The sequence below is a fragment of the Spinacia oleracea genome, chromosome 5 (assembly GCF_020520425.1).
Source record: "Spinacia oleracea cultivar Varoflay chromosome 5, BTI_SOV_V1, whole genome shotgun sequence".
Lineage (NCBI taxonomy): Eukaryota > Viridiplantae > Streptophyta > Magnoliopsida > Caryophyllales > Amaranthaceae > Spinacia > Spinacia oleracea.
In genome coordinates this window covers 14604223-14628954 of record NC_079491.1, presented here as the reverse complement: position 1 = coordinate 14628954, position 24732 = coordinate 14604223, and the positions used below count along the sequence as shown (strand labels likewise).

General features: G+C 36.7%; 1 protein-coding gene across 2 annotated transcripts; it reads left to right on the top strand.

Annotated features, from left to right (window-relative positions):
* The first annotated feature begins 350 nt into the window (after positions 1-350).
* Positions 351-23952, top strand: LOC110789494 (histone deacetylase 15). Of its 2 annotated transcripts, none has more exons than XM_021994171.2 (18): positions 351-541; positions 2448-2642; positions 2782-2958; positions 3137-3251; positions 9345-9421; positions 11727-11802; positions 12465-12529; positions 14214-14269; positions 15380-15503; positions 15584-15709; positions 15818-15868; positions 16330-16398; positions 18643-18751; positions 20210-20289; positions 20397-20479; positions 20570-20615; positions 23171-23342; positions 23538-23952. In XM_021994171.2, exons 2-18 carry the CDS (start codon positions 2490-2492, stop codon positions 23651-23653), a joined length of 1695 nt encoding a protein of 564 aa, XP_021849863.2. In that variant the 5' UTR covers positions 351-541; positions 2448-2489; the 3' UTR covers positions 23654-23952. The 2 variants fall into 2 exon arrangements, with proteins under 2 accessions (XP_021849863.2, XP_021849864.2); XM_021994172.2 differs by having other exon boundaries at positions 367-541; positions 2434-2642.
* Positions 23953-24732: the final 780 nt, after the last annotated feature.

The following is a 24732-nucleotide window of genomic DNA, read 5'->3' as shown; positions in this document are numbered from 1 at the left end:
TGCTCTTTTACTGGAGCTACAACTCAGCAGCTGCAATGGTTCCTTCTCTGGAACAGGTGAGTTCCTCTAAAGAAACAGAGGAACTCATCACATGAAAACTTCATCCTTCTTTGCTTTGTTGTTCCTCTGTTGTGTGTTAGCTTGGAGTTCCTAGCTTTGCGCATTCCACCTCAGGAACATCAGCAGCCATCTCAAGTTCCTCTCTGGAACAGAAACACTTTACTTGTAGACACACCAGAAACTTAAATCAGGAAGTTTGCTATTTGTCATCAACCAAAATCAGGGTCAACATAATCTTACTTTCAACTATCAGTCAAAGAATACCCGACATTCAGATACCCGGTTACGAATATCCCTAGTTTGGTCACACAGGCCAGGCCAGGCCACGTCTTAAATCACGGTCGTGTACTAGTGTACTGTGGCGAATACAAGGCTGTATCAGACGCTAAATTTCGGCCGGCGTATCAGACGCTGTGCAAAACTAGATTTTTTTCACCCTTTTCATTTCCCCCCCAAAAGAACCTCCGCTTCAACTTCTCCAGTAAGTCCACTCCCTTTCTTCTCTTTCTCTCTCCTCTTTTGCTTACTTTGGATTATCTGTTCTTGCTTAATCTCGATTTTTTACTGATTTTTGCATGTAATTTTAAACTCCAATAATTTTGTGCCCCAGCAGTACATTAATTGTTTGAAGTTTTTAAATATTGACGATTTGTTTTCATTTTAGTTTCACATTTTTATGAATACTTGATTTCAATTTCTTATCTTATGAATCTAGATTTTTTAGAGATAATATAGTCAAAGTGATTTTGATTTACTTGCTGATTGAAATTCGATTAATTGTTGCTATTTTCAGAATTTCTGCTGAAAATAAGTGGAAAATAAAATCTGAAAGTGATAATCTGTTTTTTTTTTTTTTTTCATTCGATATTTTGCATCTAGAATAAATTTTCCTTGAAAAAATTACTTCTTTATAGTATAAGCAGTGATAAAACCAGAAATTGTACCTTATGTGGCATTTTGTTCATCTGTTTCATGTATTTTGTTTCACTTGGCTATAATGAAAGCAAAATAGCGAGCGTCGGAGCTTGTTGAAATAAGCCAATATTATCATATAATTTATTTTCTTTTGGTGCGAAATATTGTCATATAAATGATCAAGGTTGTGTTGTCATATTGTCCAAACTCCAACTTGTCAAAATCCAATCCGACACGAATTTACAAATAAGTTCTTTGCAAGTAGTACTCGAGCGATTTCCGACAACAATGCTAAAAGATGCAAAAGATACCAAAATATACCCCATATTATGTTCATTCCCATATTACGTCCACGTCAGCAAGACTTAGTAAAAAGGAAATTTTTCCCGGTTCGATGTCGAACCGCCAGGTCTGCCAACTCAAATGGAAGTTCTGTTTTGGAGTAAACCGCCATCTATGTTGGCGGTTATGTTGTGCGGTACACTTCACACCAGCCTGCTTCCAGAAGCGTGTCTTTGAGAACACGAATTGCGAAGATGTTGACGATGAAGAAGGAAGTTTCGGAGGTGGCGCAAAAGATGAACTTGTCGTTCCAAAAAGGGTTTTCGCCAAGACAATCACGCGAGAACAGAGCTTGCGAGTGGGGTCAATGGGCGTAAGTTTAGAGACGGCGGATATTTGCGTAGGGAGGTTTTCGATTTTGGGCGGAGATCAAGTTCATCTCAAGAAGGTGGGTGGTTTCTTGGGAAGGTGTTGATGGTGAAACCGAGAAGAAGGAGAGAAAGTGATGGCTTATGCTTCATATAAGCTATGGGTTTTCTTTTTAAAATAAAAATAAAATTGCTTTTTCTTGTTTGAAATAATTAGGAGTATTGGTTTGCAAATTGCAGGAGAAAGTTTCTGGAAATGCCAACTAAAGTAGCGGTTAAAATTTTTAAACCGCTATTTCACTTGGCGGTTTCCTGCTGACGGATAAAAAAAAAGTTAGATCGGGTTGCTTGCTTATGTGGACGGTAGTATGGGAATAAACATAGCATGGGGCATATTTTGAGAATTTTCGCATCTTCTAACATTATTTCCGGAAATCGCTCGTAGTACTCCGTAATTATGTTATTTGTATAATTTCCCCAACACTTACAAAAGGTAATTGTTTTTTCCGGACATCCTAAAGAAAAATATGACCTTTATTTATGGGCTGAGGTACAATGTAAGGTACTATATAATGAGATAAAGTTGGTGTATTCTATTATAACATTAATATAGACTTGGTATGTACAGATGAGTTGTAAGAATTTTGCAAGTGTGCCTTACAATTGCAGCGAAGTCAAATAGTATATGCTATCTCAAGTAATTTATTATGTATCGTTATCTTGCGCTGGATAAGTTAATGAAGTTTAAGGGTTTCAACTTTTTAAATCTGTAGATTTGCAACACTTCTTCATTTTGGTTGTTAACTAGGTCAAAGTGAGCAGGGTGCTGGTGGCCTGGTGGGGGTGGTAGAATCCGAATGCAAGATGGTCTCGGAGACTGTTGAGTTGGTTCGTTCTGTGAATGGTAAGGCGAAAGCTATAGGTCAAAATGGAGCAGATAGAGTCGCAGATGAAGAACTTAATGGAAGACATAGAAATCTGGAGGTGGCGAGTGTCTGTTCTCGTTCTGATGGAAAGGTCATTTTTCCTATTGAAGGCACTTCTCATATTGAATATTGTTTAACTTTTTAATCTTTGTGGTTTTTGTTTTGCAATAAGTTATAAGTGCAGCTACAGACCTTTGAAAAGCTGTTCCTTGGTTATGTTTTTTTTATAGAAAAAGTCAAATCACCGTAGGGAGTTGACTATGGAAGATATCTGTAACAATCTGGACGACTTGGAAGATGATGAAGATGATCTTGATTGGGAGCCTTTTCTGGAGTGCCTGACATTTGGAAGGTGGTCTTGCACCAACTGCACAATGCTTAACCCTGACAGTATCATCTTTTGCGAGGTATGAATGCTTTTGAAGCTTCTTTGTTGTGGTTATTTTGTTAGTGTAGAAACTTGGATTACCTTGATAGTGAATAAGAAAGGTCTATCTCTTTATTGTTGTTTCCCTTAAATATTTTCCTTTGATAAGTTCAGTTGTTGTACATGCTTACACTTTCCCCTCCCCTTCTATGCTTCAGACATGCAAGGAGCACAAGGAATCTGGAATCCTTAAGCATGGATTTTTCGGTTCACCTGCTTCACAAGGGGCTGCTCTTACTCCAGTTGAGTTAGAAGTAATAGAAAGATACACAGGTGTGAATCTGTTGTTATTTTCTTTTGCTATGGTCTCGAGACATACATCAATAAAGTGGAATTACTGTCGGAAGTGGTATAATTATACTTTTGCTATATTTTTCGTCTTAAACTGTTTAGACATCCTGGAAAGAAAATAAAAGCAAGAGCAACAAAATTGAATATGATATGGATTCTTGAATCTTGTCTACGTCTGATATACTTGACAGCTTTTGATGTACATTTACCAAATAATTTTGCGCATGTTTTAGGTATATTTTTGGTCTTTCGTGAGTGATAAGTATCTGTCAATGTCATCTGAACTTGAGTTGAATATATCAAATTTCATGCATCTCCAACTTGAACTTTTTGAGAAGTAAACGCCAATTTTGTAGGTACCATCTACAATATTGATTCTGATAGGGAATGGGAAATTATCATATTAACTGGACTTACGTTGATTCATAAAACTCGAGTGTTTAGAGAGTTGTCTTGGAAACATGAAGTACTTTGGAAACAAAATAGAAATATTAGGATGAAGAATAAAAATCTATATGTTGATGCCTTCTGAAGGAAGAATAGGTGAAGAAACACTTCATTTGGTCCACAACCTAGGATTTTGTACTTGGAAGTAGGCTTCTTAGATTGGAGTATAATTTACATCATTCCTTCTTGAAAACAGGGGTTTTTCCTTAGCAGCCAGAGAAGAAAAACCCACTACTTTAACTTAGCAGAGGAGAACAAGAAACTCAAAATCACGCTCCTTGGCTTCAAAGGAATAGCAAAAGGGGCTTGCCTGTGCTTCATTTAGGATAGAGTTTATTTTGGGCTACTAAAGAACTTCATGGGTATACTCCCACGGCGTATATAAGTCTCTGAGAAAATTCATGGATATCCAACTTTCTCTTATCTTGTAAAGCATATATCAACGTGAAGGTACCACGTTCCACTAGGATCAATCATGATTTGCACAACTTGGTTCTACCTGATTAAGTTAAGAAATAGGGGTAGAAACTGGAAAAATTAGATACGTACCTTGCTCATTTCCTCTATTTGCACGGTCAGCGATTTTACGGAACTACTAACTTCGTAAATATCGTAAATTCTTAATCGTCTAGGAGCATATACTGAGCTCTGTCTTATGGTCCTCTTTTCACCATGGTTAGGAGTTATGGCAATGAAAGGGGAAATCGCTTGAGTGTGTCTTCTTGTTTCAGAACGTGTGAGGATGGTGCACAAGATTTAAGTGGAATGGTTATGAGTTATGACAATCAGAGGGAAATGGTTTGGGTGTCTCCTTTGTTCGTTATTTAAAAAGTTGGTTTTTCCTGTGTGCTTTTAGCAAAAGATATTGCATGATAAACTGGATTTAAACTATGCTACTCAAGTTTGTGGTCAGCTAAGGTGATGATAAGCCTCTGTTCCTGGGCTCATCTGATTGAATCCTCTTTTGTAACTTATGAAATTCCTGAAGCTAGACAAAAATAGTCATATTGCTTTTTGGGGAAAGACTGGGTTGAGCTTTCTCTCTGCATGATATTTGGTGAGATGAACGACCCTTGAACGCTAATTGCCTACCTTTGTTTAGGGTGGCACCCCTCAAAGGGCTATAGTTTGGGACTTATCCTTCAATCGTTGAATGATTGAGTAGGAAGCAATTAGGTATTTATCTTAATTTTCTTTCTAAGGTTATTATTGAACCTGATGACTGATGAGTGCAGTTCTATGGTTTGGCTGCAAGGTGCAAGATGTGCTTGTATTTCAAAATGCTTGAAGGTGCTCTTAACTTTAACTACTCATCTGAAATTATTTAGTGGTCTTAGGCTCCTCCAGTCATCCTAAGAGTTTTTCTTTGAGTGGGAAGCTAGAAGTAGAAGCTTTATGCATCAAATGAAGGATTTCAGCCTTGCTAGTAGTTGTAGTCTTTCCGCCCTTTCCAAAACTTTGCTTTATTCAGTCGTTTGCAAACTTTGATGAATTGCACCTTTTTCAGCTTTTCCTTTGGTTGTAGAGCCTGAGTTTTTGATGGGTAAAGTGGAAGTTTTTCTTATAGCTTGGAAAAGGAGATCAAAGAATGAGGTGATAGACTTGTGGAAAGCTAATTGTGTGGGCTATATGATGGTACACTGTGCACTTGGAAGTAGAAAAGACGACAGATTTTTGAAGGTAGAGTCTTCACCCCCTCCCCCCAACGTCTACACTATACATTTTGAGGATCTTGTACAATTGTAATTAAGTCATTGATTTTCAAAAGGCCATTTTGTAACGACTTTTTATGGTTTCCAAAAAAAAAACGAACGGGGCCTTGCTGTTTTGTTTATTTTGAAATTGACAAGGGAAGCGAGTAGACATGAAGTGAAGTCACCATCAAACCACTCAAACATGTAAATAACCAAAGGTGTGCTCTACAGCCTCTACTTGATGACTAAAGAACAGGTTTATGCCGTAGGGATTGATCTTGTGCATGGTTTAAGAAGAGGATGGAAGACTAAGTTTGTTTCTTAGATATTTTTGTTGGAGTGCGATCAGCATAGCTAACTTTGTAGAATTGTCTGATGACTCTGATGTCATCAATTACTTCAAGCCGTAATCCTGAAAGGATGTGGTTGGCTATTGTTTTCAATCCTGTACTAAAAAAGAACTGACCGAATCGGCTAATTTTTTCAGATTTACAATTTAGAGATCCAATATCCAATATCCTTAGAGATCTACAAACTGAGCTGTAAGGGGTTCTCTTCATCTTAAAGGGTCGAAGACACGTTTTTTAGGATCGCGAAGTTTTGTTTACACGCTTAGTGCGAAGTTTTTGATAAGGTACAAGAACCTTTAGAATCTCTCACGCAGAACTTGTTAAGTGGGCCTCACTTTAATGAGGCGCACTGAGGTGCACCCAAGATGCGCCTAGGAGTAGCAGGACTCTTATCACCTTAGTGCGACTTGATCTTTTTATTAATTGATATTAACCACTTCGTTATTTCTGAAAGGTGGAACTCATCTAACAAAGGGGTTTCATCTTATTTGTTTCCTATGAATTTTTATTTCATAAAAATATGCATATGATTCTTTTATTTGTCTTTTTTGCGAACACCTACATTTCTTTCTTTCAATATGTTCATTTACTTGTGAAATGACAAGTAAGAGATTTAATTGAGAATATTCACGCTATAAATACTAATTTGAATATTTAGGATATAGTCTTCATATCATCATCCTAGTTTTAAAAGGCACGCGGTGCACCAAGGTGCTTCAGAGTCTAGGCGCAAGGTGAAGGCGGCGCTTTTCGTACGCAAGGCGCACAATTGTTTTAATTTTTTGTGGTACTTATATTTTGAAAAAATATATCAAATAGTATTACTCGTTGTCACAACGAGGTAAAATACTAAAATAGTACAACAACAACAACAAAGCCTTAGTCCCAAAATGATTTGGGGTCGGCTAACATGAATCGTCGTAGGAGATCGTCATTGTCACCAATCAAACAGAAAGGAGCAGGAAGTAAAAAGAAAAAAGCAAGAAAGAGAAGGTGGAATTAATGAAAGTAAGATAAAAGAAAAATGTATATATATTATAGAAGAAATATTGTAAGAGATAATAAAAAATAAGTAAAGTAGTAAAATAAGTAAGTAAAGTAATAAAATACTAAAATAGTAATTACAGGAAAATTAAAAGCCTTTTGAGAAAAAAACCAAACAAAAAGGGGACTAAGGAAGATTCGAATAACTCTCTAGTCATTGGCTCTTCATTTAGATTCTCAAAAGAAGTGCGACATACCTTACATAAAACAGTTACTTTAAAACAGAGAAAAGAGGAGTTTACATGACCTGCCGCTGAAAAAGACAAGGAAAAAATGAAAACATTTGGGGGTTTCTCTCTCCTCTTTTCAATATAGTAAATTCTAACTTTTAGGAAGCCATTAAAATCACGTGGTTTTAGCTTTCTTTTTAAAAAAAAAAAACATATTACTTGTGAACAATTGGAGTCTTATACCATAAGGCGATGTGCCTTGAGCCTGGGAAAAGACGCAAAGGCGCGCGCCGTTTAGAGGGTTTCTAAGCCTGTCATGGCGCATCTCATGGCTATAATGATGATGTTGGTGTGATAGGCGCGCTTTTTAAAACTAAGATCATGATGGTCGTTATTTTTTTTTAATTCTACTTCTGATCATTTATGTTTCTTTATGTTATCCGATTTCTGTGCTATAAATGTAATAGAACTTGCACTTTGTCCAAAGCTTGGTATCATTTTGTTCAACAAGTATCATCATATGTATGTGAGCTGATAATTTAAGCTATGAACTGAATAATGCCTATTAAAAATCTAAGGAGTCGTTCGATATTGTTGCATGATTCCTGTTATCCGTTTTTTTCTTCTTAAAAATGAAAACAAAACGTGTCAGGAAAAGTCGTAAGAACCAATTTTTGTTCTGTTTTGACAAACTCAAGCGGAATAGAGGAAACCACTTTCAGTTATTTTCTGATTGTCATTTTGGTTTCTTACATCTGAATGTCGAATGACCATTCTTCTCGCCCAAATTTTGATCTTCTCTCTGCCAACTGAATTCAATGACCACTATCACCTTCCTCTACTATGTTACCGGTGTTGCCACTTCAAGACCAAACTCTCCTACCTTATTTTTCTTTTGTTTCTACCTCCCATGGAAGATGAGCATAAATTGCACCCAAAATACAGTAAAATTCAAGGATTGTCCTGGTATTGAGACAACGGAGAATGTGTATGAAGTAGCAGATTTGGATCCACTGGTAAATTTTATTTTGTAAATTTACGGGAGGATGCACAAGCTCTTGCAAAGTACAATGTCAATATAGCTTTTTAAGGGTAAATGAGAGATTAAAAATTGTTTGGGTTATTATATGGTGTTGCCTTGGTGGGTTATTTGTTCATTGGAGTTATGGAGAACACAACGAATTAAAAGATAAGAAAAGGTTGAAGTCGGATATGAAGAAAAGTAATTGGGAAGAGAATTCGAAAATGTATATGAAGAAAATTTTACATGGCGGAATATTTAAAGATAGATGATTCATCAGAGAATGGAAGGCAGAAATTAGGTGAAAGAAGGGAAATGGTAGATGTTGATTGTGGTTGAATGATACATGTTTCCCAAGTTGTAGAGACAAATGGCAAGTGGGTTTAATTTTTCAACATGTAAAGCTACAGATATTAGTATTTAGTGCTGTAGTTTTTTCTACTATGTATTACTTCCTTCAACCCTTAAAGTTTGCCCTATTGTTACCTGATTTGCTAGTATGAGACTAGGTATGAGTATGCCATTCGCTACCTAATTTGCTAAATTAGATCAAAATTGTACCATTTTCATGTTATAATTCGCTTTTTCGGTTTGCGGTTCGTAGGGTGATTAGAGAATTAGGTAACACTGGTTTGCCCCAGTTTCCTTTTTGGTTGTCCCTTTAAGTACGAGCCATACCATAAATGGCCATAGGGGACCACTACTTTACTCTTACATACACTACTTTGGTCCCACCAATTTTCTCTCATCAACCCAACCTAACTAAAACTAAATGAAGTGATCTTACTTTTATGGGGATTGGGGAAAACAAAAGGGCATGGAGGGAGTCTGAAAATTCCTCAAAACGAAGCTGAAATCAGTTTCCTGTTCGAAATAATTAAAAACTGAAAACATAATGATACCGTACAAGCCCTAAGAAGAGCAACCTTGACAAGTAAATTTATTCAATATTCTTCCCTTAGATCTTTCTACAAACGAGAAGTTCAGAAATTATCTCCAATGTGTTAAATGTGGTGCTAATCACAGCTTGCATCTTTATTGTATTGGTAGGAGTTTTATCTCAAAAATTACTTGTTGCTAAAAAAAAATATGTTTGGACTAGGATTTATGTTCCTAGCTCTGCACCAAATTGACGGTCTTGCGAGGCCCTTTTTTGGGTACATGTCGAAGAACTATTACTGCTTTTCTATATTGCTCAAAATGGCTCGTACTCTTGTTTTCTTGTACGCTGTAGCTGAATCCTTTTGTTACATTAATTGGTTGGTTAATCGGCTTGAGCATCATGTATTTTAGGATGTAGTTTTACTGTTCTTCGAAATCATGATAATATTTGTGTTTGAATTCCTCAGAATCAGTCCCTGATGTTGCAGCTGCTAGGTGCTCCACTGCAATAGGTTTTGATGAGAGAATGTTATTGCACTCAGAAGTATGGTTTTTCCCCTGATTATCACACTCTTTCTATCTTTTGATTACTAGTTCTGTATTATTTAATACATTTAGAGCATGGTAACTGATATGTGTAGTTCAGACTTTATGTTTGGACGTGCAAGTTCAATAGCTGGCTCAGCGAGTGAATGATGACATTGCAGTACTTGGGCTGTCTAGGCCTGGGTATTGCCATATGCTTGTTGCCATTGTCATAGCTTTGTGCGTTTTTTTAGTGTTATGTGGTGAAATATACTGCCTGTAGTTTTCTTTGAAATTCATTATCAACTCACTGAAAATAAAATTATAATACCTGCTATAGTTATCTAACTCCTACCTTTTTTATATTAGAAAATCAAAATAGATAACTAGTGTATGTTAACATTGTTAAGGAAAGGCTATGGTATTCTGTGTATGGCCATCTTGTGGATGTTCTCGTTAGGGTAATTATGTAGTCTTTCACAACAAAGATTTCTCGCAAAGTTTATTTCCAGAACAGAGTAGTTTTCTTGAGATCAGTTGGATTCATGCCTTTGTGGCTATTGGGGAATGTCTTTTTTCTGATATTGAATGTTGAGCACTTGAGCGTGGATTGTGGTATTTGTTACTGGTTTTCTCTTTGATGTAAATTTCTTTTCTTATAATTGAATATTTTTTTTCCCTCCATACAGAAATAGTATCGGGTGTTTCTCAAATTTATATTCTCCAATTTTTTTCAAGATTGATACTTTCTCTTTTTCAATATTATCCGGTGTCTGCAGAGGTTCTAGAGAAAAATTATACACATTAGATTCTGACGGGAAGTAGTTTGTCGGTTTCTAAGAGGTTGGTGTTTGGAAGAGAGTCTTCCTGGGTGGCGGGATTGCATTGTATATTTTTATATTCTTGTGTAACATTGTGCTATATTAACTCTCTTTTTTATCTGTCATGAATAAGGAAGAGTGATGAGAAACTTTTGTGTTTTGGTCTGGTGAGTGGATCATCTGCTGAAGTGAGATCTGATTTGGCAGCCCAAAGTAGAGGGAGGCTTTGTTATTGGGAGGATGGTCATTTGTGTTCAACTGTACTTCCTTTGTTGGACAATGCTTGTGGTGTAATCCTTAGCAACTAAAGCCCTTTTAGTATCACAATGTCAGGAGTAAATATGGATTTAAAGATGGACTGTGTCAAATGTTTGGGATGCCCTTAAGGCTACAGCTGCAATACTTACATGTCTGTAGAAATTGATGTCTTACATGTCCTCTGCTTTATTCCCCCTGGTCTAGTTTTGAGATAGTATAGGATTTGCTGGTATATCAAACTTCAGGAAGATGTTTGGAGAGAGGACCAGTTTATCTGCTACCATTTTCATCGTCTTTTCTTCGATTTTCGTCCTTGATGCTTCTGTAGCTGCATCATTTATTTCTTTATTTGCTTTTTGGTGTTTAGCCTTGCCACCAGGATACCCCCGTTTTCTAGCTGCCAATTTCAAGTTTTCAACTGGAAGACTTTAATGGATGTTAGCTTGAATAGGATTAGTGCTATGCTCTGAAAGCAGAGGCTTAAGTTGGCCATCTCGCTGGGTACATATATTTGCTTTGCTGTGCCAACAGAGAACCTTGCTTGCATATCTTCCTTCATTTTCAGGTGGCTAAATTGTTTTCCATTTTTGGTGAGTTACGGGTCCCCCCACCCCCTTTTCCTCTTTGTATAGGGAGTTGTTTAAAATGAGTGGGGGGAATGACAGAAATTAAGTGTGCGCATCAATTAGAACGGAATTCATGTTTCTTCTCAGGGGCCATTCTTTCATGCGTTGACTTTTGGGATAGAGTTACTTATTCAGCTTCTTGAGCTAGAGTGAGTGAGTGACGGTGCATTTGAGAGTTGTTCGATTTTGGAGACAGAGGAAATGGGATTATCTGTAATTTTTGTTTTGATTAAGGACCCTTGTCATCCCGCATTGTAGACTAATTTTACATCATACATATATTTTTTAAATTATTTCTTTATGAATGAAACAAAAGTTTCATCATCGTTCTTTTCCATACCACAAGTGCATATGTGGCCTTTTGAGGGTGAACCCAACTCAACCCCACCATTAAGGATAAATACCTCACAAGGATTGCCAAAGCCGACATGGAAGGAGGTGGTCAGGGACTCAGGAAACCCTTCCTCTAAGAAAAAGCTACAGCTTGCTTGCTTTACTTGTTTTAAAGAAAGCAAACTGTGTTTTAAAGGATGCATAATAGTAATTCTTTGAATTTCTTATATTTTTTTTGGGTTTTTCCTTGACAATTGATCTTAATTGGTGGTTTATATGGGAATAGGTTGAAAAGAAGATGTATAGTCATCCAGAAAGACCTGATCGTCTACGAGCAATTGCTGCTAGCCTGTCTACAGCAGGTATGACCAAATTGCTCTCATCTCTCAATTATTTTTGGTTTTGATATGTATTGTGGTGAAATAAAAATCAAGAAGATATTTTTTCTGTAAGTTCCACTAGTTAAAGCGACAGCTGTAATGAAAGTCCGCTGGTAATCAATGAAAGGGTTGTTCAGTCAAGAACACTTGAAAGTAAATCAAGCAAAAGCTTAACTCAATGACAACCTTAGGCCTATATTTTTATGTATTTTACCTAAAGTTCTCTTGTTCAGTTGATCCCTACTCTTACATAAAAGAGAGAACTAAATAAGAAAATAAATTGAGAATAACGAAAGGATTTATTTATTAACTAAAATAACCTTATACGGAGTAATAAACATAGAATCTATTTAAAGGTCCAAGCGCCCAACTTTAAGAGTCCAACTTCAAAACAAGTCCAATAATAAATTAATAAATAAAGATAATAATAATAATAATAAAAGCTTCACTATAAAACCCCTATTTTAAGAGCAAGGTAAAACCAAGTTCCTAAATTCGTAAATAAGGCCGTAAATATAGTCATTAGGAGTCTAGATCTGCATCAGGTTATGTCTTCTTTTCTCAGCTTTTACTTTTGATGAATGTTAGTACCTGTTACACTGTTACTTACAGTCCACGATATTGGATAATTTTGGTTTCCGTAGGAATCTTTCCTGGAAAATGTCGTCCTATCACTGCAAGAGAAATAACTAAAGAAGAACTGTTGAAGGTAATGATCTACTTATGATTTATTGTTGATTTGTTGTAGTTCTGTAATTGCTTTAATTAGTGCATGCTTCATTTACTGGTCAACGTTTTTGTTCCAGAATTTGTGCCAGTAATGGTATACTAATATCATGTGCACTGTGGAAGTGTGCACATGTTTAAATCACTGGTTTTATCGAGATCTTCTTTGAGTGGTCTTGGAAAGATAAAGTTGTTCCGTACAACATTTGGGATAGGGTATTGAAAGGACTATCTTCCTTGAAATTGTGAGAAAAATAGGGAATCAAAGGGCATCCTGAAAGAACACGTCTATATGAAAGTATGAATAGAATAAATTTCCCAAGCAAAAGGCAGGCCTGGTATAATATTCGTACTTTGCCTTTATTTTCAGTCTGGTTATTCTTCGGGAGTTGGTTGAGGGCTAATACCTGTACTAGCATGTTTTTAACTTCTTCACATGATTTATTTATGTCAGTGGCAACTAATAATCATCCGAATATGTTTGAGCTATTCAGAGCCAAAAAACAGGTCGATCTTAATTGCTCTCATGAGAATTTTGATTACAGTTAAAAACAACTTTATTTTATCTGATTAACTTGCCATGTAAACTGATTTAGGGTAAAAGATGGATCATATCCCCAAAGCTCCTTTTTTCTAGTTGGGAACTATTATACTTGAATTTGGAAAGGGTGACATTATTATTTGATCGCTCATTTGGGTTACTTGGGGTTCCAAAAATTGGTCTCTGAGTAGTGTATTGACCTGAAATGATGTGAATAGTCTGAAAGATGGATGACGCTATGTCGCTATGACAGTGGATTAAATTACTGTGAGTCAACACTTTGATGCAAAGAGTTCTATTAATGTTTAGCTATAGATTGATGGGGCAGGCTCTCTTTTGTGTGTTAAAGTGCTTTCTTTTTCGGGGGTGAGGGTAAGGTGATTTTTTTCCATTCTGAAGTACGTGTTTCTTTTTAATACCCCCTCTGTCCTCAAATAAACCTTTTGTATATTATTTTGGTCAATCCACAAATAAATGTTCTGTTACCTTAATCAGAAAATTTTACCCACCTAATTCATGTGATGTGGCTTCCGCTAACTCTCTTCATATCCCAGGTGATGTGCCTCTCACTAACTCTCTCCCTCTCCATTGATTTTTTACCTTAATTTTTTCTCTATACATCATAAAAGCCTATACAGCCCTACTATTTACATTAAATATGCGTGCCCAAACCTAACAGAAAGTTGATTTTGGGATGGAGGGAGTAATAATCAATCCGTTTCCTTTTTTAGTTGACAAAAGTGGTCCATTTTCTTCTATAGTTGATTGAATATGTTGACTAGTTTTGGTGTCAGTTTACTGATTAGGCGACTCCTGATAGTCCAAAATCCTTTTGAGTGGTATGTGGCCTTGTGGGAACAAAATAACCAAATGGCCTTGTAGATGCATGCCGTGTATACTGTATAGTTGTATCCATACCCATGTTTGATTCTTTTTCCTAAATCCGATGTAAGATAGTGAGAGGCACATCACATGAATTAGGTGCTTCTAAATTTGGGTTCTTACATATTTTTCCTTTCAAGGGTGCATAACCGTTGGTTACGATTAGCCAAAACAAATTGCATTCTTAGAGGGCCATCTTTTCTTTCCTATCATTGAAGTGTTGCTGCATGATGTGCATCACCAGGTACATTCTATGGAGCATGTTGAAGCTGTTGAACTCACTGAAAAAATGCTTTCTAGGTCTACTTCTGTCCCTTGCATCTTTTCTTTTTTTGTATTGTTATTTTCCCCTTGCATACATGCACAGTGGCTGACTTGTCACTGGACAAGGATTTCCATTTTCTAAGTTCGCATGACACCTGCTGTGTCCTTTTCTATTGTTGGAGATTGTTAGAAAGGATTCTTATCTTCATTATTTTAATATTTCCCTATTTAGCTGGAATTTATCTTCAAGGAAATCTCTACATTTTTGCTGCTGCTGAAATGTAATTTATTCATGGAAAGTATAAAACCTTCTTGATGAGCTAACCGAAGAAAAGTAGATCTCCCTGTATGGATTATTACATAGGTTGGATCTGGGAGGTATAAATGGATGCAGTCTTTCTCTTAGCTAGTCGAGTTGGATATTAATATATTCTCATCTATTGGTACTAGTCTTCATTTTATAGAGGACCCTTGGCCCCTGAGATTTGTGTCAATGCTTTTTTATTTATTTTTATTTTTATGTTGCCTTGTCTGAAATAAAAAAAAGCTAACAAAAGATTTGCCGATCTGTGTAAGTTCTAGTGGTCTGAATAATTAGACTTCATATGCATTATGGTTTATCTTTTCCACTTGGTTCATTTCAGTATAAGATCAGGGGTTTAAATAAGTAGACTTCTTATTCATAATGATTGAGACTTTCTACATAGGGTTTTTGGGTCCTGTTCTATATTCATGCCATGTGTTATTGATTATTTGGGTTATTTTTTTGGAAACTGGAATTGAGTATTAGATTTAGTTAACAAACTGTTGTCTCAGCTCTATAGCCGCTGCTTGATGGTGTATGGGTTGCAAGGACTGCTGATTAGGCGTTACTTGTTTTTCTTTGGGGTTTAAGCTCAGCCATGCAGGTTCCAACTTTTCACTTCTGGGTTTTCCAGCTTTTTGTTCATGAGTATCATGACAATCCTCTGTACATTATCAATCTCAAAGGTCTAAATAGTTATCTTTTGTTGCCGGTCTAGATGATAAATTCATGAGTTAGTTGATTAGTTTCTGAAGTGAAGATAGCAGACGTAGCTGCTAAAAAATAATAGTACATGAAGAAGGGTGTTTTGCACTGATCAGTTTGTCATTATCAATTTGCAGCTATTTTACTCCTGATACATATGCAAATGAGCATTCAGCGGAAGCTGCGAGGCTTGCAGCTGGTCTATGTGCGGATCTTGCTACCGAAATTTATTCTGGTTGTGCCAAAAATGGATTTGCCCTGGTAGGAGTCTTTTTCTTCTGAGTGCTTAGAACTTTGATATCTGAAATCTACGACTAAAATTGTAATAATTAATGTTTCAGATTCGGCCTCCTGGTCATCATGCTGGTGTACATGAGTCCATGGGTTTCTGCCTTCACAATAATGCAGCAGTTGCTGCACTAGCTGCTCAAGTTGCTGGAGCCAAAAAGGTCTTGATTGTAGATTGGGTAATTGAACAAACTCTTGTTTCTTCCTGTGTTTTAAGTTTACGGTTTGCTAAACTTATGTCCAAGGATCTTAAGGTGGTGATCAATTTTTTTCTGGGGTGTCCACAGGACGTACACCATGGAAATGGTACACAAGAAATATTTGACAAGAACAAGTCGGTGAGCCCTTAGATTTTTATTTTGACTTCTGTGCTTCTCTTGTGCGATGTCTCTGAGTGAGCATGTTCTTGCATGCACATCCATAAGCACAAGCACATCTTACATGCAGCATGGAATGTTTGTTCAGGCCCTCCTTGACTGTGCAGATCTTGCTTTGCTCTAGTTAGTTGACTCATATAGTAAAATGAATTTCATCACTGGATTATAAAATACAAAGATTATGGAAGGGTAATCATATTTGCTGTTTGTGCTCCTTGGTTAACCCAGAGAAAATAGATTCATGCAATTGAGCATTTCAAAAGTTAAGTAAATGTTATTGAGCTTGATGCAGTTTGACAAAGACTGACACAAGCTTAGTGTTGAGTCTCGAGTGTCTTTTTCATTGGCTTTGCGGCTCCTTTTGTTCTTGTTGTAGTGGCTATGCTTACATAATTCTTGTATGAAACATTCTACTTTTGTAGGTTTTGTATATTTCATTGCATAGACATGAGGGAGGCAACTTTTATCCTGGAACTGGGGCAGCTCATGAGGTACTTTTCTTTTTATCTCCATGATGCAGTTGGTATTTCTTTTTGCAACTTCCTTTTGTTGTTTACTTGCTCTCTTTAGTCTTCAGTTATATTTTGTATAACAAAGAAATGCAAAAAATTAGGGACATGATGCAGAAATAGGGTAATTTTAGATAGAATACAGAATTGTATTTGTGAGGGAGAGAAATAAAAAGTCAATTGAGTGACAAGGATCTCTTTTGCAAAACATCGTATAGAATAGTTGAGCCTTCCAACCAGTTGTAAACTTGTATGTCAGTCAAAGAGCCACAAGATCGGGGAGAAAGGGTTGTCAGACTGAATTTTGTTTGGTTCCCTCAACCTCTTAGCTGTCAAGAGTTCACAATAGCAGCTTTTATGTGGGCACAGGATGAAAAATTATGTATCCACTGTGAGAAATAAATGCATGGGTAGTCATGTGCTGACAACATTATAAAACTAACCCAGGTAGGTGGACCTGTATAGTCATTGCGTCGCTGATGTTGCGGGGCTAGGGTAGTCTTGTGTTGGGGTTGAAAATGTGGGTAGCTCTACGCCTGTATTTGTGCATATGTTTAGGTGGATGGTTTCAGGTTTGACGTTTGCATTCTTGTATCCTAAATTCCTAAGCAAACACATCTTTTCGTTATTGGGTTTCTGGATATGTAATTTATTACGGGCATTTGTTGGTGGTGTTTCCTTCTTTAAGTAAGGTTTGTGAAAGATTTCATTTACCTTTTTGGTTCAAGAGAAGAGTTAACCTTGTAATTAAAGGTGGGGATACTTTTACAGAAAGTTACAAATAAGCACTCCACAAGGTTTGTAAAGATTTCTATTTATCCCTTTTTCTTGTTCAATATGAGAGGTGCGAGTGTGCAACGGGCACTAAAAGGCCACTTATCTCTTGAAGCAAATCTTGAATTTGTTTTGCAGAGAAGCTGAAGAGCAATATTATATGACTCACATTGTCTATTAAATGGCTATCCAGATGAAGAATAATTTACCTTGACATAGAAAAGAAGGAGTGGAAAGTAAGTTGGAGTTATGGAGACAAACTTTGGTATCTCGGGGTTTTAGGCTGAGTAGAAACAAGACGGAATATATGGAGTGTAAGTTTAGTGGAGTCCAAGATAGAGAGACAGGGGCGATTACCTTAGATGGGAAAATTGTCCAAGGCTCTGAAATGTTCCGTTATTTAGGATCTATTATCCAAAAGGATGGAGAATTGGATGGCGATGTGGCCCATAGAATCAAAGCAGGTTGGTTGAAGTGGAAAGGTGCCACGGGGTTCCTATGTGACTCAGGCATGCCCCAAAGATTGAAGGGAAAATTTTACCGCACGGCAATTCGACCGGCTTTGTTATACGGCACGGAATGCTGGGCAGTGAAACATTGTCACATGCACAAGATGAATGTGGCGGAGATGCGCATGTTACGTTGGATGTGTGGGCATACAAGAAAGGATCGTTTGGGGAATGAGATTATTAGGAAGAAAGTAGGGGTTGCACCGATTGAGTTTAAGATGATGGAAAATCGTTTAAGATGGTTTGGACATGTAAGCAGAAGATCAAATGATGCCTCGGTTAGGAGGATAGAAGGGTGGCAAAGGGATAGAATTGCAAGGGGTAGGGGAAGACCTAAGAAAACTTGGAGGAAGGTGATTGAGCACGATATGAACTTTCTTGGGATTGAGGAAAATATGGCGTTGGATAGGACAGAGTGGAGGGAGAGAATATACATTGATGACTTCATTTGACTTACACAACTTCAATGTTTCTGATTCTCTTTATTTGTATTTTTATTTTTATTTTACTTTTATTTTATTTTTAAAATTCTTTCAATTTTTTTAATTTCACATGCTATTTTGAAATGCACTTATTTTACTTATTCATTTATTTTAAATTTTACTTATTTTTATTATCTCTTACAATATTTCTTCTATTATATATATATACATTTTCTCATATCCTACTTTCATTAATTTCACTTTCTCTTCTTTGTTTTTTTTTTTTTACTTCCTGCTCTTTTCTGGTTTGATTGGTGACAATGACGATCTCCTACGACGATTCATGTTAGCCGACCCCAAATCATTTTGGGACTAAGGCTTTGTTGTTGTTGTTGTTGTTGTTGTTTTGTAATAAAAATATTATGTGGGGAAACACTAACCTGAAGTGCTGATATTCTAAGCTATAATTCTTATTAGAGTTTATTACTGTGCAATTTTCAAGAAATGTAAATTTTCTGCAGGTTGGTACCATGGGTGCTGAAGGTTACTGTGTGAATGTTCCTTGGAGCTGTGGAGGAGTTGGTGACAACGATTACATTTTTGCATTTGAACATGTTGTGCTTCCAATAGGTGACTACCAAACACCGCTGGATTAGTTTTAAAACTTTCACCATTTGTAGTTGACGAAACATGAAGATTGGTGAAGACTATAAAAAGGATAAAAACAAAATACAATGACTGAATAGTTTAGTACTATAATTTGTGAAGCACACAATTGACTCTAAAAATTTTGCTTGTGTCCTTGGTTTATCTTTTTAGGATAACGAGTTTTGAAGGGATCAAAATAGAAAACTAGACTGTTGAGTCCAGGATTTAATTTGGGAAAATGGTGGTGATTGATGCAGACTTTGGACATTGCCCATTGGTACAGTGACTTGGTTTTCTAGTGCTGATTTGTCATTTTTCTTCAATAAAATATTCTTTCATTACCCTAAAATAGCATGAATGAAATCCTATGCCTAGCTAAAAGAAGATACTGTTTGACTGATAGTGGTAGACGCTTAAATATCTTGAAGTTACTTGTTCCTTTAACTTATTACATTGGCCGAGTCCTTGGAGTTTCATCTACAGTGAAATACATGGAGATATGCTACAGAACCCCATTTTAATATTCCGGATAATTTTTAATTTGAAAAGGCGGAAAAGTTTTGCCATTTTGTGCAACAGCTGTCTAGTTTATAGATTTGATGTTGATTGCCCTTTTTTCATGTGAACTCCTCCCCTTTCAAAGAAGTGTTGATCCTTGGGGAGGAGTTGCTTGAGATTAGACAAATGCTCGAACAAGTGACCACAATTACTTTTATGTCAACAGTGGTGCAGGGATTCCAGAACAAGGTTTGAAAGGTACATGACCCATTTGGCATGACCCAGAAATTTGTGACATAGGGACTCTGTTTTGAATTTTGGAATTGGTACTAGGACAACATATACACTCCCTCCGTTATTTTTAGTGCACCTGTTTAATGTAGATATCTGTTTCTATGAGTTGAGTGGATGTAAGAAAAGGTGGATAAATTAAGAGAGATATAGTAAAATGGTGGTTGGTGTAAGAAAAAAGGGGATAAAGTAAGATAGAGTGAGTGAAAAGGTGTAAATATTGTGGGGAAAAGGGGTAAGATGGTAAAATGTATTTTCCGAAAATAAATTAATCTAGAAAAGTGGGTACTTAGAAAAAAGAGTATGATACTTGGTATATTTTATATTTTCAAAGATATCCTCGGTTTACCCTTTTTACTATGTTAAATGTTAGCTTGCAAGTTTAAAAGAACAATGATTATGTTGTACAACGTCCTCCACTCCTAAGTAACCAGGTATTACAAAACACTATATGACTTTATAAAGAATATATCTTCAGGAGTGCAGTGCACTTGCAATAGCTGTTAAGAGGGATGAACCCACTGGCCTTCTGTTAATAGTTCTATCTTAAAATAGAGCCCGGACGAGGCTAAAGCTATTTGACAGTTCCAATTAACATTTTTCCTAGCAGTGCCAACATTTCTAATCGATCTTGTAACATTTTATTTGCAGCCCAGGAGTTCGTCCCTGATTTTATTATTATATCAGCTGGATTTGATGCAGCAAGAGGAGATCCACTTGGTGGTTGTGATGTGAGGACTATTGCTATGCTAGTCAAATCATCACTCATGAAACTTGTAGAATATAATATATCCCCTCTTGTGTTCTTATATTAGCTTTGCTTGAAAATTGCTTGTAGGTCACACCTGCTGGTTATGCTTGTATGACTAACATGTTGAATACCCTTGCTGGAGGAAAGACGCTTGTAATACTGGAAGGCGGGTGAGTGGTTCAATTATTTTTTTTTAGCCTTTTTTGCTTGATTTTAATAATGGTACTTGCATGTTTACGCTTCATTTGTTTTAATTTCAGCTATAATCTGCGATCAATATCATCATCTGCCACTGCTGTAATAAAGGTACTTGTATCATTGTAAAGGAAATAGAGCTATTTATGTGTGAACTGTCATTGTTTTGAATGCATGCCCTCAGCGTATATAATTGGTAACGATACTATTGATTCTCATCTATGCTCAGCGGCCTAAGATGCTGAAAGAACCTTTTTTGCATCTGTTACCAATCAGGAAATGGTTGTCTGAGAGCCCCAGGATTAAACGAATAATCGTTTGCAATCTTGAGGAGGGAGAAGTGCCTTCTAAAGGTTTTGATGTATTAGGAGACGCCCCTGTATGGAATATCTATGATGGACATTCTGTTGATGGTATGACATGGTACAGTAAGATATTGATATCTATGTCACTTGCATTTCCAGAAAGCACCTAAATACCTCCACCCTTACCCCCTGCCTTTATTTTTGTCCCTGTTCTCTCTAGCAATGTCAAGCATCAAGTTCCTCCTCCTCTCCACCCACACAAATGAAACAGTCTCTAGTGCCCTCCGACTATGCAGCAATCATACAGCGGACAAACTAGCTTAGAAGTGCACGATCAGACTCCCAACGTTTTGTTTGGCTGATGCTGACTGAGACTAACACCACGTTCAGTCTGATTATACTCTAGTATTTTAATTATGTACCAAAAACATAAGATGACATTAGTTTAAAGAGTAAAGCAGTTTCTGCAAACTTCTTCCCTCCACCCTGACCATTGATATTGTCGTCCCTAGTTCCCTATCCCCCACCCTGTTTCGGATGAGTCCTGGTATGTAGGTTTATCTAAGCTTTGCTCCTTTCCTCTGTTTAGGTAGTCTGAATTTCGACTGCTTCAGATGATATCGTGATTTCTTCCATTGATGTTTTTTATCTAAGCTTTGCACCTTTCCTCTGTTTTCATTTTCTGTCTCTTGGTAGTGCACCACCGTGGTCAGCAAGCCAAGCGCCTACGCCTGCTACCACTACTAGCTTCTCACTTGTCATGGCCCCCCGTCTTTTTTTTGCTTGTGTCTGAGACTAAAGCAAGATCTCTTTTGCTCAATCTCACATGTCTACTAATTCAAAATCAAAAGACTCGTTTTAATATAAAATCAAAATGAGGTGGGCGTTCATGAGTGAAGACTAAAAATAATTTGGGACGAGGTATGTTTTGTAATTTGGGGTTGTGTTTTGCAGTTCCTTAACTCTTCTTGATGAACTTTAAGCTGTCCGCACGAAGTACTAGCCATCTTGTTTATTTACAAATGAAATTGTCAGAACCCTAGAGGGAGGGAAAATGAGAAAAGAAAAAAATCTTAGGGTGAACTGGATGAAGGAAAATAAGGGAGGGGGGGGGGGGGGGGGGGGGGAGAGGGGGGAATGTGCAGAAGTTATTGTTCATGATAGATCACACTTTCATTCAAAAGGGGAAGTGGAGACAAAAAGAAGAATGAACATTGTTTGAACTGTTCACATTTGTCATTGCCAACAGTAAATCATGTCCACAACTATGTTCTTTACTGCCACATACTCAAATGTTTCAATGTTTACTTTTCTCTTGAATCTTCAATTACCAATTTCAAGACCTTTCCTCTTGAATCTTTAATTACCAATTTCAAGACCTTTTCTAGTTTTTTGTGGGCCTCCCTAGCCCTAGTCAACTCCCATATGTCAAGTTGACACCTAACATTAACCCTCCTGCTCATCAAAGATTTCTTGGTTGGTTTAAGAAATTTAGAATAAGGAAAGTAGTTAGTGTATATTATTTAAGGAGCAATTTGTGCACAATTGAATTATGATAAAGTAGAGAAAGAGTGCCTGATGAGGATATGAATTCATAGTCACATCAATAGTTTAAGGAGTATTTATTTTGTTATCAGAATATGTTAATGCTTTATAATGATTATCCTAAATGTCAGGTTTTCTCGTTGTGCATTTTCCTTATTGTCTGGTAAGTATGGCTAATTATTGTTACATGCACTTGTTAATTGGATTGGGTCAATTGGAAACAACCTCTCTGCAATTGAAGGGGTAAGGTTGCGTACACCCAACCCCCCCCCCCCCCCCCCCCCCTACCCCGCTTCTTGCGGGAGCCTCTTTGAGGCAATGGGGTTAATGATAAAGAAGAAAAGCACTTGTAAATTGGAGTGAAAAAGTAAGTAAACAAATTCAGGCTACAGATCATTAGTTTACAAGTGCCAACTTTTCTGAAGACTTCAATATTCTCAATGCTAAATGTCTTATTATCAACTGCTCTCCTTTTCCCTATATTCTGGTGCTAGTTTTGGACTGCACTGGTTTCCTAAAATTGTTGCATTAACTTATCATTTTTTATCCGAGGCTGGCAATGCTCAAAATTATTTTTATTCTAATCCAAAAGTAAGATATTATTTGTTCGGCCTAATTACTTTAAAGCTGTATTCAGTGAGACTGTGTTGGCTAAAGTTTGAATTGCATGCCTCTAGATACTATTAACATTCACTTTGTAATCTTTTAGTAATAGAATTACACATGTTTTGCATATAATTATAATTTTCTTTGTCCGTGCACTACTTCAAGTTTAATGAATCTGCTTTTTTTTTTTTTTTTTTTTTTTTTTTTAAGGTTTTGCTTGGTGAAAGCCCTGAGAACCAGTTTAGCGGTGTCGCACCTTCAGCAGCGTGCATGCAAGCTGTATTGGATGTTTTAAAAATTCAGACAAACTTTTGGTCAAGTCTTAATTCCAATTTCATGAAATTGCAGTCATGCTGGGAGTCATACTTGGTTGAAAAAAGAAGTGAGTACCAAATTCATGGATCCAATATATTCCTTGTAGTTGATAAGTCTTTTTCCAAACATTTCCTTACTACTCTCACTGGATTGAATAAAAAACCATTTAATAGGAACTTGAAACCTTCTCTGCCTCCAAGCTAAGGGATATTAGATAGGCATTTCTAGTGACCATTCTCAAATTTCTATGTTTGTTTTGCAGGGAAGAAAATGAAAAAAAGAAAACTTAAAGTTGCGGAACCACCCATTTTCTGGAAATGGGGAAGAAAGAGGTTTCTGTATTATCTCCATTTACAGCGATTCCGTGTAAAGCCCTAGTCATTTAATGAGTAACCTAATGTAGTGTTAACCCTAACCACAGTTGCTGGGCTCTGTTAAATTATCTCCTCTTATGGGGGTATATATGCTGCTAGAAGACCCTTTAAGCTTAGTTTACATGGTTTTTGGATAGGACTTATCCCATGTAAATATATTTAGGCTTAGTTAAGTTGATTTTGTACCATGATTTTGCTCATTGTAGAACAAGGCGGCTACAAGAGACGGGAACTATTACTGGAATTATTTTGCACTGAGTTAAACTCAAGTCTAGAAAAGATTATTCAGTTTATTTGTTTTCATGATTTGCATATGCTGATTTTATTTACAGCTAAAGAAATGAAGTACGTACTTGTTTGTTTACACCATGAACCTAAAATACAAGCTACGAGCTATGGAGTAATATTCATTATTCACACTCGTGCCAAGAAGCCAAAGATATTCCCTCTGGGTAGGCCGATAAGGGGATTGCTATATTGTGGGGATCATATCATTGCGTGGTATACACTGATTGAATGCTACGGTTGGTGGGCTAGAAATCCACAGAGCATAGTATGTTGAATTGAAGAAATGATGCTACTCTAAATATGGTATTGAATGTGTATATATTATGGAGTTATTGAATGCGTATCAGAATATGACCAATAACCGAAGTAAACCGGTCAAAATTGTACCCGAACCGTCATACACCCGAACCAAAATCAATTTGAACCAATCCAAACTGATACAAAACCATTTTAAACTCTAATCAATTCCAACAGAACCTGAACCAAAATTATCCGAACCAAAACCGAGTTCCATCCAAACAATTTATAACCTGACTTCATCCGAACTAATGTTATCCGAACCGATTTGAATCGACCCAATTAGAAACATCCGACCTGGCATTAACCGAATTCGACATGACACAAACAATTTATAACCACTCCGATGACCAGCTTTACAGCCTTATCTATTTGTAAGGAATAAATGGTGCTATATTGCCCGAGTTCATCACACGAACTAGGATAGTAGGATTGAGCAAATTTGTGGTGCATCTTAACGGAATTCTTAATTTACTCCACAAGCAGTTCATTCTTAAT

What these genes read in the sequence shown, in the direction of transcription:
- LOC110789494 (XM_021994171.2), top strand. Translation starts at nt 2,490, where the DNA reads ATGGTCTCGGAGACTGTTGAGTTGGTTCGTTCTGTGAATGGTAAGGCG. An exon ending in CTAAAGAAGAACTGTTGAAG is followed by an intron (nt 12,530 to 14,213) that starts GTAATGATCTAC and finishes GTGCATCACCAG; the next exon opens with GTACATTCTATGGAGCATGT. An exon ending in CTGCCACTGCTGTAATAAAG is followed by an intron (nt 20,616 to 23,170) that starts GTACTTGTATCA and finishes TTTTTTTTTAAG; the next exon opens with GTTTTGCTTGGTGAAAGCCC.